This window comes from Martes martes (assembly GCF_963455335.1).
Source record: "Martes martes genome assembly, chromosome: 4".
NCBI lineage: Eukaryota > Metazoa > Chordata > Mammalia > Carnivora > Mustelidae > Martes > Martes martes.
In genome coordinates this window covers 36,816,966-36,835,162 of record NC_137891.1, presented here as the reverse complement: position 1 = coordinate 36,835,162, position 18,197 = coordinate 36,816,966, and the positions used below count along the sequence as shown (strand labels likewise).

General features: G+C 37.8%; 1 protein-coding gene across 1 annotated transcript; it reads right to left on the bottom strand.

Annotated features, from left to right (window-relative positions):
• Positions 1-737: 737 nt before the first annotated feature.
• Positions 738-17,901, bottom strand: FBXO43 (F-box protein 43; the record flags this gene model as incomplete). The annotated part of the gene is given in 7 exon segments (XM_080802507.1): positions 738-1,434; positions 1,538-1,741; positions 6,525-6,627; positions 9,688-11,146; positions 17,820-17,848; positions 17,850-17,883; positions 17,886-17,901. Coding segments are annotated over 7 exon segments (2,094 nt in total). The 3' UTR covers positions 738-1,185.
• Between the last annotated feature and the right edge of the window lie 296 nt (positions 17,902-18,197).

The following is an 18,197-nucleotide window of genomic DNA, read 5'->3' as shown; positions in this document are numbered from 1 at the left end:
AAAACTAACTGTTGAGAAAAAAAAACACCAACAACAATCTTTTCTAGCTAATCCAAATTTGTCACAAAACTGATACCCAGCCTAGATTAAACAAATGGAGGGGCACCTGGGTGGCTCAGTTGGTTAAGCGACTACCTTTGGCTCAGGTCATGGTCCTGGAGCCCCAACACTGAGTCCTGCATCAGGCTCCCTGCTCAGCAGAGAGTCTGCTTCTCCCTTTGACCCTCTCCCTTCTCATGCTCTCTCTTTCATTCTCTCTCTCTCAAATAAATAAATAAAATCTTAAAAAAAAAAAAAGAAAACACGTGGAATCTGTGATTATAGTTCTGGAATTTTTTTTTTTAAAGATTTTATTTATTTATTTGACAGACAGAGATCACAAGTAGGCAGAGAGGCAGGCAGAGAGAGAGGAGGAAGCAGGCCCTCTGATGAGCAGAGAGCCCGATGCGGGGCTCGATCCCAGGACCCTGAGATCATGACCCGAGCCGAAGGCAGAGGCTTTAACCCACTGAGCCACCCAGGTGCCCCTAGTTCTGGAATTTTAAAAAAGTATTTAAATGAAGTACATGACTTATGAGGATTTACTAACTGACTGAGATTCTCATTGTGAATTACAACCTATGTTAAGAAGTTACTTTTATGTCTTCTTAGTAATCATTACATAAATTTTATTTAACCAGAAGTCTGCTCACATACGATATTCACTAAATTAAAAGATTGAAATTATAGAGTAAATTCAATAGAACTTCTGAAAACATTTTATTTATATTTCATTTCAGTCAAATACTCATTTTCCAAATCTATAAGGCCATCTGTCTCAAGTTCAAAATTTGTAATATTACTTGGAAAACTATTTTTAAAAAGTGATTGAAGAACATTTCAACACAGAGTGATGAAATGCATAATTTGCAAAGGTTACATGAAACAGTTAAATACATATATATAACATTAAAAACTCTTTATTTAAAAACACGTATTAAAATGGGAAAATGCGACACAGTAAAATAAAATTTTTTCAAACTCATCACTTTAAAGAATACAGACATAGATTATGATATATACAAAAGAGGAAATAAATCACCATCGGTCATTAATGGGAAATGTTGCATGCTTTCAAAATAGCCATAATTTTAAGTCAGACAAAACGTTGTTTAGGGGGAATGCTTCTTTTATTTGAGAGTCTCTTTAAAGGCGTTTTAAATTCCGCTTACTCTGGGCACTTCCTGGAAGAGCATCTTTTCTAGTTCTTGGCTTTGCTGCTCCTCTACTACATTCTTCAGACCCATGATAAGCACACAAACATAACACACAAAAGTCAAAACCACAGGCTGTGCGGCTACACAGTCCCCTTTTCTTATATGGCTGGTACTTAGCAGGGGATTGGCACCGGGGGCAAGGTTTTAAGGCTTCATCAATAAATAGTGTTTTGGCAACCTGCAGTGAAAGCATACACACTAAATCTTCCAATTTCATCCAGAGAATCACTTTATTTCAAACTCTAAATATTTATTTCTAATAACTTAGGAGAAATACTCACCTTAACATATTCTTCCTGTTTACTACTTAAGGGGGTAACAGAAGAACTTGCTATAGGTGTCAAAACTTCTCCCCAAGGAGAAAATGTTGAAACTTCTCCTTTCTGAAAACCTGGTATCTTAGCCTGAGCTTGCACAGATCTTAAAGCTGATCGATTTAAAAGATGGAGCCTAGTGGCGGCATCCTCAACATTTACTCTAGCTCCCTGCGGTAAAAGAGAAGAGGGGTCAGTACCGTAATATCGAAAGTTCCAGAACAGTTTTCTGATGCACGTGTATTTGAACGCCGAAAGTGATTTCACACTAAATTCCACTAGAATTTTCTCCCTAAACTTCCCTTTTTAGACGAAAAATCTCTTATCTAACATTTAAATGTCAAAGAAATATACAGGAACAATGTTAAAACAATAAATGTTAGCTTTAAGCTTGCATGATTGGTTATTTTTCTGTTTAAGGCATGGGTTGGCAAACTTTTCCAGAAAAGGGCCAGATAGTGTCTATTTTACATTTTTCAGGCCAGATAGTCACAGCTACTCAACCCATTTTGGCAAAAGAAGCTGTAGTGATATGTACATGAAAGGGCAAGGCTGTGTTCCAAAGCAACTTACTTTAAAAACAGAAATGATGGACAGTATTGGCCCACAGACTGGAGTTGGCCAAACCCCTCTTTTAAGGCAAGGTTTGTTTTTTGTTTTTTGTTTTTTTTAACTTTTAATTTTTTAAAAGATTTATTTTTTCAGTGTTCCAAGATTCATTGTTTAAGTCAAGGTTTAAGAAGAGGCAAATCTTTGTAAAGTTTGCTATGGGGTATCATGGAATTCTTTGAAGGTTTCTTACCTTAGCCACATGTCAGAAGAATAATGCCTGGTTAGACCATGAGATCTAATTAGTTTAGTTAGTTTTTACAATAATGTGTAAATACTGGAATCATTTTTATACTTACGTTTTAATAAAAAAATCTTTGGTATTTTAAAAGGAAATAAAATGTATCTCTTCTCTGAACTGGATTTCCACATTACTTAAATATTCAGCCTAGAAATATTTTCAGTAAGCCCACTATTTTGTTCAGGTTGGTAATGGAAAAATATAAGGTTTTGGTTTCTTTTTTTTTTTTTGACAAATTGGCATTCTTGAACATTTATCAAAATAAAATGTACTGAGAGTGAATTTCCTCATGTGTCTACCTAAAATTGTGCTTCCTCTCCCTTGATAGTTTCCCTTTGCCACAATTGGCTCCTAAAAGTAAGGAGAGAGAAAATAAGAGAAATTATAGAATGATAAATATAGGAAATAAGATTAGCTGGTCGTGAAAAATTCTGTGATTAACAGTTAAAACAACATAAGCTTAAGTGTAATGGATGAATATTTGTTTTCTAAAACTAGAATGAATACAAATGAACTTTTTCAAGGACTCAATACATTTCTTTATAGGACATTTGAATAAGTAACTTGCAGCCTAGGACACAAGAACACAACACAACAGCATACCAAAATTTTGATGGATTTCGATGTGGTTGGTAAACACAGTGATTGTGTATGAACCAACAAAATGAATAGAGATAGGTTGTTGAAACACATTTCAGCTACAGAATAAATATTCATTTATTTAACAAATATTTATAGAACTCCTAAAGGTGCCAAGTGAATAAAACAGTCTAAACCCAGGCCTCCTAGAGTTTAAAATGTGTGCTTCCATCTCTGAGCAAAGGAGGCAAAACAGGCAACCAAGGCACATATTCGTGAGGGCCAAAATTTTTCAAAGATGGTCATATCATGTTACAGGAAGATATTTAAATGTGAGAGTGGAGTCCCTGTATGGTTGGTCATTTCCATGGTTATAAGAGAACAGTGAGGGGGGCGCCTGGGTGGCTCAGTGGGTTAAAGCCTCTGCTTTCAGCTCAGGTCATGGTCCCAGGGTCCTGGGATCGAGCCCCGCATCAGGCTTTCTGCTCAGTGGGGCGCCTGCTTCCTCCTCTCTCTCTGCCTGCCTCTCTGCCTACTTGTGATCTCTGTCTATCAAATAAATAAATAAAATCTTAAAAAAAAAAGAACAGTGAGGAATACAGTAAATTAAGAAATTCGATGGAAAAGGCATATCCCAATTCTAACACTCATTCTCACGGCTGCAAAGCAAATAGATGAAATTGAAATCCTATGACACGTAGCCGGTGTTTGCCTTCTAACTTTTATACATAAGGAAATTTCAGAGACATTACACAAGTATGAGGAAAACCATCAAACAACTTTGTCTTGTAATGTTTCTGTTTGGGTCAATAATACACATTAAGATAGTTCATGTGGAAAGCAACCGGTCCGTATCAGAATAGGATGGCAAAGTGCACCAGGAAGGATGTCTCTAGGGAAAGGAAGGAACAGGAAGAATACCTGATTTGTCTGGACTTACACAGAGGAGATTTCCAGTTCTGGTGGATAATAGGAGATGAATCGGGGATCTGTACAGAGAAACACTAAGCAAAACAAAAGAAAGAAACTAGGCAATTATTAACTCTGGAAAAAAAAGTTTATATAGAAAAAAGGTGTAATCATAGTGTACTGCATGTTTCAGCTGTCAAAAACTCAAAATTTCAACACAGTCTTAATAATGTCAGCACCTAATTCTGATTCACTCCCAAATAGTGGTGTGGTTACATTAGTGAGACAGGAGAAAAGGAGAAAGGAGTTCAGCGAGACGGGTCAGTAGGTGGGTAGGTAGTGGTAGAAGTGGTGAGAGGTTGGAGAACAAATTCTTAAAAAAAAAAAAAAAAGCCAAGAAATAGCAGGAAAGGCATGCTATTTAGAAATGTAGAGGCAAATCTGAAAAGGAACAAATGAAGAATTGAAAGTGATTAACTTGGGGCAAGAATCAAGAGTAGGAAGAGACAGGCAAGAGAATGTGTTTTGTTATAAGCCTTGTAGCCCAATTTGACTTTTTAAACCATGTACTTGTTTTACTTTGAAAAAAAAAATTAAAAAGCAAACCATAATAAGAGAAAAAGGTTCAAGTAAGGAAAAAGTATAGTCCTTTAAGAAATAAAGTTGGAACAAAGAAGTGGTGGCCAGGAGATGAAGACAGAATATTTTATCTAGAATTACCTTAAGTGTTGCCAAACACAACCACATTTCTTTCCCTGTAGGATGTACAATGTACATGGAGCTAACAGTTTAATATTAATAGATGCTTGCTTAAAAATTGTTTTGGGGGGCACCTGGGTGGCTCAGTTTGTTAAGCATCTGCCTTTGGCTCACATCATGATCCCAGAATCCTGGGATCCAGCCCCACTCTGGCTCCCTGCTCAGCAGGCAGTCAGCTTCTCCCTCTCCCTCTGCCTGCTTCTCCCCCTGTTTGTGCCCCCCCCCTCTCTCAAATAAAGAAATAAAATCTTTTAAAAAATTGTCTTTTGGGGGCGCCTGGGTGGCTCAGCGGGTTAAAGCCTCTGCCTTCGGCTCAGGTCATGATCCCAGGGTCCTGGGATTGAGCCCTATATCGGGCTCTCTGCTCAGCAGGGAGCCTGCTTCCTTCCTCTCTCCCTCTCTCTGCCTGCCTCTCTGCCTACTTGTGATCTCTCTCTGTCAAATAAATAAATAAAATCTTTTTAAAAAATTGTCTTTTTAAGGGGCTCCTGGGTGGCTCAGTTGGGTAAAAGTCTACCTTCAGCTTAGGTCATGATCCCAGGGTCCTAGGATCCAGCTCCTCGAGTCTGTCTCACTGCCTGGTGGGGAGCCTACTTCTCCCTCTCCCTCTGCTGCTCTCTCTCAAATTAATAAATAAAATCTCTTAAAAAATTATTTTTTAAAGTAAGTCCTTAGCACATAGAGCAGCACTCTAAAAAGATCAGAAGTTAAGAAGGCAATTTATATTTTCTTGATTATAAGCTCCCAGGGCCAGAAGCTGCAGCAGTTAAGTGGCCAGGAACTGTAAGCTGTAAGGCAATATCATAGGTGAAAAGGGTTAAAACTTTTCTTCAAAGTAAAAAGGAAGGTCAACATTTTAGTTAGGTGCAGTCCCTGATATTTCATTGTAATGAGAAACCTACCAATCCGTATCTAGGTATTAATATTTGTTTAAACCATGTGTCAGCTCAATTATCATATTTTGTCCAGTTAGAAATTTACTTACATCATTAAATGCTTTTTACTAGAACAAGGGTAAGAGAGTGAACTCTTGTGGTTTCTCTTAATACTGATGGCCAAGAAAGGTCTGAAAGTTGCATATACAGTACACACAGGTGCGAGAGTTACGAGATGTCTAGGACACAAAGTAGTGTCGCTCGGAAGAATAAATCAGCTTCTGCAGAACTTTTCCTATCAATTCAAAGCTGGTTCTCAAATCTTCAAGAAAATACAGGCTTATGATGCTTTACCAGTGCTTGTCTGCCACACTCACTCACTTCCAGGCCTTCCTCAATGCTACCCTCTCTGCGGAAACGCTCCTCCCCATCTTCACTCGGTAAGCCACTCACTCCATCCTTCAGGTCTCAGCAGAGTTGTGCTTCTTCTGAAAAGCCTTCTCTTGATTCCCAAGTATCAAATGCCCCTTTCAAATGTTCCAGTAGAAAAAACTCTGGGCAGCCCCTAACACACCTGTATTATAATCACCTGCTTATTTGTATCACCCATGGGGCCTGAGCTCCAAGAGAGTGGGCACCATTTCAGAAAGGTTCACCATTGTAATCTGAGCAATTGGCACATAGTATCCACTCAAAAGACTAGATAGAAAATGCTATAAGGACATCTAATTATGAATAGGATCCGGCAGAGCACTGGTATTCAAACCCTGCTAACAGCACACACACTTCAACAACAAACCCTAGGATGCTCTTGAGGCTGGGCAGTCTACTTCACTTATGGACTGGAAGGAAATGGAGTTTGGGAGAGGTAAAACATTCATGAGGGAATGTTTGCTAAATGAAAATGGTTAAATTAGGTTGTCTGGCAACTTGTGATTATTATTTTTACAAATCCATTTGAGAAAAGTATTGTATACATTACCTCAGAATCTGCTTTCAGTTGTGAGATATAAAATTTCCTCCTCCGATTTGCTTTTTTATCTTGAAAAATAATTTCACGCCAATTTCTGCTCACTTTCCAAACACTACAACAAAATAATTGGTCTTTATAGTGCACATATTCCACAAAATTAACATTTTTTTGCATATGGAAATTAATAAGAAAAACTTGTTTTAAAGATTTTGGACAGTAAAATATGACTTGACCTACATTGTTGCTCCATATTGTTTCACCATACGACAGAATTCCCATTAAAATATTAAGTACATGCCAGCATTATATCAATACATTATCATCTTACAAATGGTTAAAGGAAAAACATAGTTTCATAAAAAGCCAATACGAGGGTGCGTGGGTGGCTCAGTGGGTTAAAGCCTCTGCCTTTGGCTCAGGTCATGATCTCAGGGTCCTGGGATTGAGCCCCGCATCGGGCTCTCTGCTCGGCAGGGAGCCTGCTTCCTCCTCTCTCTCTGCCTGCCTCGCTGCCTACCTGTGATCTCTGTCTGTCAAATAAATAAATAAAATCTTTAAAATAAAAGCCAATATGAGTCCACTGGGAGACTGATTAAGAGGATTTACATTCAAATGTGCAACTAAAATTAAAACTTTGGAACACAACGTGTAGAAAATGATTATCATCCGTACAGAACAAGGGGTGTTTATTCCTCCTATGAATGCACTTAACAAATTTATCATTTTGTTTAAACAAACATTAGAACTATCAGTAATTCACTGGACATACTAAGTGCCAATCATTATGATGGGTAACACTACAAAGTTCCTGTTTTAGAAACCAAAGTTGATAAGAATGAAGCAGATAAAAACAAACAAACAGCAAACAAACAAAAAACCCTCAATTTATATCCAGTGATTGCCCATTTATGAATAACTTTGGCTATACAAATTATGAAAGAAAAGATAATCTCTCAGCTGTTAATCTGATCTTTTTTATTACTCTAATTTAAATCACTCAAAGGGAATAAGATCAGACAATTACAAAAAGGTTGCTTGCTGTTATGGAGGTAATACTGTCCTTCCGGTTACTGTGGCCACTTCAACTGCCTTGCCTCTCCCTAAGCCAGTACATGTGTCTTATATCAGATTGATGGGAAGGAAAAGGCAGGAAGTCACCTGTTAATGGGGCAGAAATGAGCTATGCAATTGGGTATTTGCCACAGTTATTTCAACTGACCATAATCTCTCACATTACCGAGAATCAACTCTGCTAACATTATACACGCATTCTGCAGTACAAATACTATGCATTTGGAGGGCTGTGGAAAAGAAGTAATTACAAAAATATGACCGAATATCAACTGTTCCCACAAGTGAGCACCCAAAAGTATCACCCAAGTTTTTAACTGGTCTCTATCCAAATACTACAGCATATAAAAATAAACTTCCTATATTTCAGCCATCTCCTTGATTTCTTAAACAATTTATCTCATTCAAACATTTTTTAAAAGGCATATACATACAGGTACACTATGTCCACTTGGATTACACCAAGTACATTCTGGGTCAAGTTTATTTAGAAAGGCTTTAAATCTTAATATGAGTTTGTGAGACAGTATTAGATTGGAAAACAGAGGGCTCGGGGCACCTGGGTGGCTCAGTCAGTTAAGTGTCTGACTCTTGATTTCAGCTCAGGTCATGATCTCAGGGTCGTGGGATCAAGCCTGGCATTGGGCTCCACACCCAGCATGAAGCCTGCTTAAAATTCTCTCTTTCTGCCCCTGCCCCTACCTCTCCCTCTCTTAAAAAGAAAAATCAGAGAGCTCAATTATAGACCTAGATATATTCCTATCTCCTTGAATGACGGTTGGCAGGTCACTTAAATTCTCTGGAACACAGTTTCCTCATCTTCAAAATATGTGGTTAGACTAGGTGTCTCAAAAGACTTCTAGCTATGAAATTCTACAATTCTCTACAACAGCCTACAAATAATTTGTGGAGGAAAGGTGAAGAAGGGCTTTAATAGAAGTAGTAGCCATAAAAACATCAAGGATTCTATGACCCAAACTCTTGACATATCTCTTCAAAAATCAAATTCACAAACGCTCCTGCAGACCCTTCCCCAACTGTCGCCTTGCAGAAGTCCTGTTCTACAGACTTCCCTCCTTCCTAGACATGGCATTCCCAAGGGTCTTGTCTTCTGATAGTCTTGCAACTCCCCAGAATTGCCAGTATGAACACAGTCTCACTTTAGTCTTTGTAACCCTAGTTCCTGTCCTCAGTCCTCCTAAATGTCTGTTTCTCTTTATGTAGCAGCATCCAAGATACTAGAATTTCTATTAACAGAAATTATTCAGTTTCTAATTCCTTGAAATTCCCAAAAGTAACCACCTTACACTGCCATGTTAGCAATGAAAATGCACTAATCCATATTCCCTCGGTTTCTGGAAAAACTAACCCCTAAAATGAAAGCTAACCATCATTTTAGATTCTAGAATTTAGATTAAATAATTAAATGGTATCCTTTGTATGTTATCATTTCTTAGTCACCATAATACTTTACATTATTTCTGGCCAAGTGTCATAACTTTAATACAATTTGCAATCTGAAAACAAGATATGAACTATTAAATCATTAAATAACTTTTGTGGAATATAGCTTACCATCTTGAAAATTTAAAGTTCAACATTTAGAAACTCTCTTCCCAAATGACAGTGACGTGAACTTTATCCAGAAGACTACATTGATGCTTCTAAAACAGGATTTCATTTTCTTTAGAGATTTATTTATTTATTTTAAAGAGAGAGAAACAGAGGTTGGAGTGGAGGGGCAGGGGGAGAAAACCCCCCAGGAGACTCCCCACTGAGATCCAAAGACCAAGACAGAGCTCCACCCCACAACCTGACTCCAGCCAAAACCAGGAGTCAGACCCCCAACCAACTGAGCCACCCAGGCACCCCTAAAACAAGAATTTAAACAGAAGTAACCATATTAGTAAGCTCTCTTAGGAAGCTCAGTAAACCACTATTAGGAAGCTCACAAAACACTTTGATAAAGACAGAAATAATAAAACAAAACAAATAAAAAACAGGACAACTACTCAACTCATAGAAAAGCTTTCCAACTTTAAGGAAATAAAAAAGTGACAAGAAGGAAGTTTTACTTCAGAAAAAAATTTTTATTTCTTACCTGCATAGGTTTTCTGCAGTCAAGGAACCTAAAACCATAGCAAGAATATGTTTTAAATTTCTATATTTTAATTCTGTTAAGATGTCCAATTTTTCTATACCCATTTTCTTGCCAATCAGTCCTGCGAGGACACACTGTAGTACGGCTATTCGCCCCCCATCCTTCTCTTCTAACCATTCATGAGCACCAGTTTGCTGGAATCTTTTTCTTTTGTTTCTCATGAAGAGCTCGTGCACTAACTGCAAGGCTGGGGTCTTTGATAAATTCTTAAAGCTTAAAATCTCATTGTTACTGCTCAGCTGATTCTCCGAGGTGTCTGAAGCAGCGGCTGGTGTTGCTTCCAAGTCAGAGTCCCTCTCTGTCTCAGACGGTGAGCTTTGTTCCTGAAGCGTGGACAATCTTCTCAGCCTTCGGAGATGCCTTGACTTTTTTATGGTGTCCTCCACTTTGACCGTTCCCTTTTGTTTCCAAAGTTCTCGAAAAGAACCCTCCTGGTCAGAAAGGGAATCTTCTGATTTATCCAAACAAAGTGAGTTAAAACCACTGTCTTCAGGTGTTGAAATATTGCCCTTCACTTCAGCTGAAGGAGAGAGCCTTTGACTTGCATTAAATTTAATGTTTGCTACAAGACTACTTACTGGAGTCACACATAAGTTCTCGTTTGTTCCATAAGATGTTCCGCTAGCAGAGGAGCCCAGAAGTTTGGGATATATATTCTCATCATTAACAAAGAGACTGCTGTCACTAAGGTCATGTGTGATAGAGTCTTTAAAACTATTACCCTGAATCGGAGATATACATTCAACCTCAAATAGGCTACAGTCATCTTTGGAATCATCAACTGTGGAAGTCTTCTGTTGAGAAAAATTAAGTCTCAATTTTTGACTGCTGGAAGTTGTTTCTTCTGTTTTCAAAGTACTAGTAACTAAAGGACTAAAACTGGTTTGCCTTGGAAAACTTGAAGCACTGCCTGGAATATTTTTTTCTAAGTTGAGAACTTGGTTTATACTACTTTCTAGAGAACTATTTTGTGATTCAAAGTCCCCCTTTAGGAGAGAGAAAGATATGTCCAACCTTCTACGCAGTAAACATTTTTTTCCACTGACTTTAGGGGTTTCACAAAGTTCTGGAGTTTTATCGTTCTCCTTCCTAGGAAAGAAAAATCTCTTCTTTTGAGTTGGAGATTCTAAAGGATGAGTTAAGCCCAGATATGAAGTTTCAGGATGTTCATGGATTAATGTTGGGCCTTTTTCTTTCTTTCCAAAAAACTCTTTATCTGTATTATCAAAGTTGCAAGGTTGTAACAATTCACTGTAGCCACTATCTTGAAATGAAGATGTGGAGCAAAAGTCTCTGAAGCCGGAGTATTTGAAACTGACAGCAGGACAGTCCACCTCATTTCCCGCTCCAGGGCAAGCTTGACTTGAACGTCTCTCTGACATCTTCAAAATCTCTGTTTCTACAAAGGGAAAACAAATTTTATTCTTCCTTTGAAATGAGTAGCCTAGCAGCTTATACCAAAATATATTACTTGTTAGGAATATGAATAATAATGGAAAATGTTATGGCAATAAGAAAAGTTACTTTAAAAAATAAATCTAGGGGGTGCCTGGGTGGCTCAGTTGTTAGGTGTCTGCCTTCAGCTCAGGTCATGATCCCAGGGTCCTGGGATGGAGCCCCACATAGGGGTCCCTGCCAGCGGGGAGTTTGCTTCTCCCTCTGCCTGCTCCCCCTGCTTGTGCTCTCTTTCTCTGTCAAGTAAATATATAATATCTTTTAAAAATAAATAAAAAATAAATCTACTCTAATATATACTCATTTGTATATTACTTTGCCCAACTTTTAGCATCATAAAAACCAAAATTTGGGGGTTATACATATTCACAGATATTTGATTAAGCATAGTCTAAGTGCTACGCACATTTTCTTAAACTACACTTGAGGGAAAAAATCTGGCAGCATCATTTTTAGATTTTATTACCTTATGATTTTAACAGCACTAAAGTACATAATAATAGTTTTAATATTCTAGCTTATTCATACTGGCCTATATCTAGTCAGTTGGATATTTCCCTTCAAAGTTCTGGTATTTAAGTAAAGCTGTTTAAAAAACTTTATGCCAGGGTGGGGCGCCTGGGTGGCTCAGTGGGTTGGGGCCTCTGCCTTCGGCTGGGGTCGTGGTCCCAAGTCCTGGGATCAAGCCCCGTGTCCGGCTCTCTGCTCAGCGGGGAGCCTGCTTTCTCCTCTCTCTCTGCCTGCTTCTCTGTCTACTTGTGATCTCCGTCTGTCAAATGAATAAATAAATAAATCTTTAAAAAAAAAATAAAAATAAAAATAAACAACTTTATGCCAGGGGCACTGGGGGGCTCAGTGGGTTGAGCCTCTGCCTTTGGCTCGGGTCCTGGTCTCAGGGTCCTGGGACGGAGCCCCGCATCGGGCTCTCTGCTCGGCGGGGAGCCTGCTTCCCCCTCTCTCTCTGTCTGCCTCTGTCCCTGCTTGTGATCTCTCTCCCTGCCAAATAAATAAATAAAATCTTTAAAAAAAAAACTTATGCCAATTTTTGAACATGTTTTTGGAAATGTGTCAAATGAGTGCTGCCACTAGATTTGACTGCAACTTGACCAAGAAATGCCAGGATAATGTTATTCATACTTGTAACATAGGCAGAAATCCAATCCCCATGAACATTCTCAAGGTCTGAGCTCCCAGACTCATAACTTTGCAAAGACTCCTTGGCTGACTGATAAATTACTAATACATTCTTCTTGAGCTAACCAAAATGAACCAGCGCCTCAGAGATACAGGGCCATTACAAACCTAGCATGTTATTCTTGTCTCATTTTCTAAATATTTTGAGACATCAGGTCCAGTTGCAGGCTTGAATTCACAGATAACAGACAACTCTTTGTGGAAAACTCACCCTTAATGATATTCTTGAAATTACAAGTACAGAATTCAAGTAAATTACTTTGTAATTACTTAATGAGTTACTTAGTAATTATATGTGTAAGGAACGACACTAGGAAATACTCCTCAACCTTTTCTTTTTTTTTAATTTACTTTTTCTCTTTGATTTTTTTTCTCCTCAGCGTTTTGTTCTTTTCAGCAGTCAAGTCCTGTATTTTATTTTTTTAATTTTTTATTAATTATTTTTATTAACATACAATGTATTATTTTCCCTAGGGGCACAGGTCTGTTCCTCAACCTTTTCTTAACAGTATTATCACATTCCTTCTTTTTCAAAACTCAAATCTTAAAGCGTGTGAAGGGAAGAAAATTATCATAGTTTCTGGTATTTCTCCAGATTATTCAAAGAACGCTAAGAAAACTGTCATTCTTTCAAAGTTTTCTCCAGACCAAATGCATGATTTTTCTCTATTAAAAGATCCTGGGAAAGTATATTTTAGTTGTCTATAATGGCAAAGTAATATATTTATGCCTAGGTTAATTAAGTGCCTAAGTGAATGAGTTTTTAAAAACAACAACAACAACAAATGTTATTTCAAACTCAAAACAAGATTTTTTATGGTAAAATGATCATGGGATGATTACTATTGGGCAAAATATCTAAGTGTTTTTCAACCTTTTAAACTTATATTCAATTCTGGTAAATCTCAGACATGTTATTTTCTGATCTACATCACCAGAGATCATAAGAATGACTGCTATCTTCTGTACATGCTTACCAGCCAAGATAATCAAACTTTGCTTTCTATAACTTGTATTATGCTTCAAGACGATTTTGTTTTCCAAATATTAAGTTAATGACATATAATGAGCTTTCACATTGCACCTCTACCCATGAATATTTCCTCTTCTTTGAGAATCAGTCTATAAAGCAAGTTAAAATTAGGTCAAGAAATCCTTCTTGAATTTTAGAGCCATTGTAACTATTCTACCTTACCACTAGGTGTCTCACCATGCTAGAATTTGGGAAACAAGCAAATTGTTAGAAACAGAATGGGAAGGCAGATATCCTCTCCCCCTACCACCCATAAGCCACTTGATATAAACATACACATATAAACAAAAAAATAATTTTTTTTCTGTTCATCCTTCCATCTGAAATTACCTCCAATGTGCTTTCTCTTCTGTCATCAAGACCATCTTTTTATTATCCCAAGATGTTGGTTTCAAACAAAACTTGGTTCTTCAAAACTTAATTTTTAAATGATTTAAAAAGACTCATGCAAAATTTTGAAATGGCCATTGACTTACTTAATTTTACTGATTCAACAGCTCACTAATTAATCAAATGAGTCTCCTTGATACTCATTTTTTAGACACCAGGCTCCTGAGTGTTGAGAACACATCTCTATTTGTTCTCAAAAAAGAAAAAAATGGCAAGAATATGGAGAAACAGGAACCTTCATGCACTGCTGCTGGGAATGCAAATCGGTGCAGTCACTGTGGAAAACTGTATGGAGTTTCCTTAAAAATTAAAAATAGAGGGACGCCTGGGTGGCTCAGTTGGTTGGGCAGCTGCCTTCGGCTCAGGTCATGATCCCAGCGTCCTGGGATCGAGTTCCACATTGGGCTCCTTGCTTGGCGGGGAGCCTGCTTCTCCCTCTGCCTCTGCCTGTGCTCGCTCACTCTCTCTCCCACTCTATCTCTGACAAATAAATAAAAATTTAAAAAAAATTAAAAATAGAGAGGAGTCAAGATGGCGGAGAAGTAGCTTCTACCAAACATTTAAAGAAGAATTAATTCCTATTCTCCTGAAACTGTTCCAAAAAATAGAAATGGAAGGAAAACTTCCAAACTCATTCTATGAGGCCAGCATCACCTTGATCCCAAAACCAGACAAGGATCCCACCAAAAAAGAGAATTACAGACCCATATCCTTGATGAACACAGATGCAAAAATTCTCACCCAAATACTGGCCAATAGGATACAACAATACATTAAAAGGATTATTCACCACGACCAAGTGGGATTTATTCCAGGGCTGCAAGGTTGGTTCAACATCCGCAAATCCATCAATGTGATACAATACATTAATAAAAGAAAGAGTAAGAACCATATGATACTCTCAATAGATGCCGAAAAAGCATTTGACAAAGTGCAGCATCCCTTCCTGATTAAAACTCTTCAAAGTGTAGGGATAAAAGGCACATACCTCAATATTATCAAAGTCATCTATGAAAAACCCACCGCAAATATCATTCTCAATGGAGAAAAACTGAAAGCTTTTCCGCTAAGGTCAGGAACACGGCAGGGATGTCCGTTATCACCACTGCTGTTCAATATAGTACTAGAAGTCCTAGCCTCAGCAATCAGACAACAAAAAGAAATTAAAGGCATCCAAATTGGCAAAGAAGAAGTCAAACTATCACTCTTTGCAGATGATATGATACTATATGTGGAAAACCCAAAAGCCTCCACTCCAAAACTGCTAGAACTTATACAGGAATTCAGTAAAGTGTCAGGATATAAAGTCAATGCACAGAAATCAGTCGCATTTCTTTACACTAACAACAAGACAGAAGAAAGAGAAATTGAGGAGTCAGTCCCATTTACAATCGCGCCCCAAACCATAAGATACCTAGGAATAAATCTAACCAAAGAGGCAAAGAATCTATACTCAGAAAACTATAAAGTCCTCATGAAAGAAATTGAGGAAGACACAAAGAAATGGAAAAATATTCCATGCTCATGGATTGGAAGAACAAATATTGTGAAAATGTCTATTCTACCTAAAGCAATCTACACATTTAATGCAATCCCTATCAAAATCCCATCCAATTTTTTTAAAGAAATAGAACAAATAATCCTAAAATTCATATGGAACCAGAAAAGACCTCGAATAGCCAAAGGAATATTGAAAAAGAAAGCCAAAGTCGGTGGCATCACAATTCCAGACTTCAAGCTCTATTACAAAGCTGTCATCATCAAGACAGCATGGTACTGGCACAAAAACAGACACACAGATCAATGGAACAGAATAGAGAGCCCAGAAATAGACCCTCAACTCTATGGTCAACTGATCTTCGACAAAGCAAGAAAGAATATCCAATGGAAAAAAGACAGCCTCTTCAACAAATGGTGCTGGGAAAATTGGACAGCCACATTCAGAAAAATGAAATTGGACTATTTCCTTACACCACACATGAAAATAGACTCAAAATGGATGAAGGACCTCAATGTGAGAAAGGAATCCATCAAAATCCTTGAGGAGAACACAGGCAGCAACCTCTTTGACCTCAACCACAGCAACTTCTTCCTAGGAACATCGCCAAAGGCAACAGAAGCAAGGGCAAAAATGAACTATTGGGATTTCATCAAGATCAAAAGCTTTTGCACAGCAAAGGAAAGAGTGAACAAAACCAAAAGACAACTGACAGAATGGGAGAAGATATTTGCAAACGACATATCAGATAAAGGGCTAGTATCCAAAATCTATAAAGAGCTTATCAAACTCAATACCCAAAGAACAAATAATCCAGTCAAGAAATGGGCAGAGGACATGAACAGACATTTCTGCAAAGAAGACATCCAGATGGCCAATAGACACATGAAAAAGTGCTCCACATCACTCGGCATCAGGGAAATACAAATCAAAACCACAATGAGATACCACCTCACACCAGTCAGAATGGCTAAAATTAACAAGTCAAGAAATGACAGATGCTGGCGAGGATGCGGAGAGAGGGGAACCCTCCTACACTGCTGGTGGGAATGCAAGCTGGTGCAACCACTCTGGAAAACAGTGTGGAGGTTCCTCAAAAAACTGAAAATAGAGCTACCCTATGACCCAGCAATTGCACTCCTGGGTATATATCCTAAAGATACAAACGTGGTACTCCGAAGGGGCACGTGCACCCGAATGTTTATAGCAGCAATGTCCACAACAGCCAAACTGTGGAAAGAGCCTAGATGTCCATCAACAGATGAATGGATAAAGAAGAGTGGTATATATACACAATGGAATACTATGCAGCCATCAAAAGACATGAAATCTTGCCATTTGCGACGACGTGGGTGGAACTAGAGGGTATCATGCTTAGCAAAATAAGTCAATCAGAGAAAGACAACTATCATATGATCTCTTTGATATGAGGAAGTGGAGATGCAAGGCGGGGGGGGTTGGGGGGAGGTAGGAAAAGAAAAAATGAAAGATGGGATTGGGAGGGAGACAAACCATAAAAGACTCAATCTCAAGAAACAGACTGAGGGTTGCTGGGGGGAGGGGGGACGGGAGAGGGTGGTGGGGAAATGGACATTGGGGAGGGTATGTGCTATGATGAGTGCTGTGAAATGTGTAAACCTGGCGATTCACAGACCTGTACCCCTGGGGATAAAAATACATTATATGTTTATTAAAATTAAAAAAAATTAAAAATAGAACTATCATATGATTCAGCAATTCCACTTCTGGCTATTTATCTAAAGAAAATGAAAACACTAATTTGAAAAGATATATGTACCTCTATGTTCACTGCAACACTATTTATAAAAGCCAAGACATGGGAGAGACCTAAGTGTCCATTGATAGATGAACTGATAAAAATGCAGTACATATATGCAATGAAATATTACTCTGCCATAAAAAAGAATGAAATCTTGCCCTTTGGGACATGAATGGACTCATAAGGTCTTATGCTAAGTGAAATAAGTCAGACAAAAACAAATACTGTATTATTTCACTTATTGTGGAATCTGAGAAACAAAACAAACAAACAAAAGAGAAACAGACTCATAGATACAGAGAACAAATCCGAAGTTGCCAGAGGGGATGGGAGTAAAGGGTGGTCAAAATAAGTGAAGGGAATTAGAGGTACAAACTTCCAGTTATAAAATAAATAAGCCTTGGGAATGTATACACCATAAGGGATAAAATGAATAATACTGTAGTAACTTAGATAATAACTAATCAAACTAGATTACTTATATATATAATAATGATATATATCATACTAGATATATAACTAGATAATAATAACTAGACCTATCAAGGTGATTTCATAATGTATAAAAATATAGAATTGCTACGCTGTACACCTGAAACAAATGTAATATTGTATGTCAACTATAATTCAATTTAAGACCACTTGTTAAGTTAGAGAATGTAATACTTACTATTTAACTATATTAAAACCAAATTTTCATTTGTTAAAGTGGAAAATCTTACCCTCAGTAAGTCTTGAGTTCTTAGATGTCAGTTAGGTGAGTTTCCAAACAAAAAAATCTTTCACTTTGTCTTTAAAACTCATGCCAAAGTATTACCAATTAAAAACTCTAGTTTGGACAACTGAAACGTGCAGCAGCGTGATGACCGCTAAAGTTTGAAAGGTACATAAAGTACATACTGCACGGATTATTCCTAACACATGAAAAGGCCTAAATCATTCTGAGTTTCTTTCAGCTTTCCAGATAATGGTAATTTCAATATCCCTGTTCTCTCCAGCTAGTCTGGGAACTGAGGAACCTTCCCAAATTCGGGTTTTCTGAAAATGCAGTGTAAGCCGCAGCGCTGTCATTTACTCTAACCCCAAGGTGCTATCAGCGG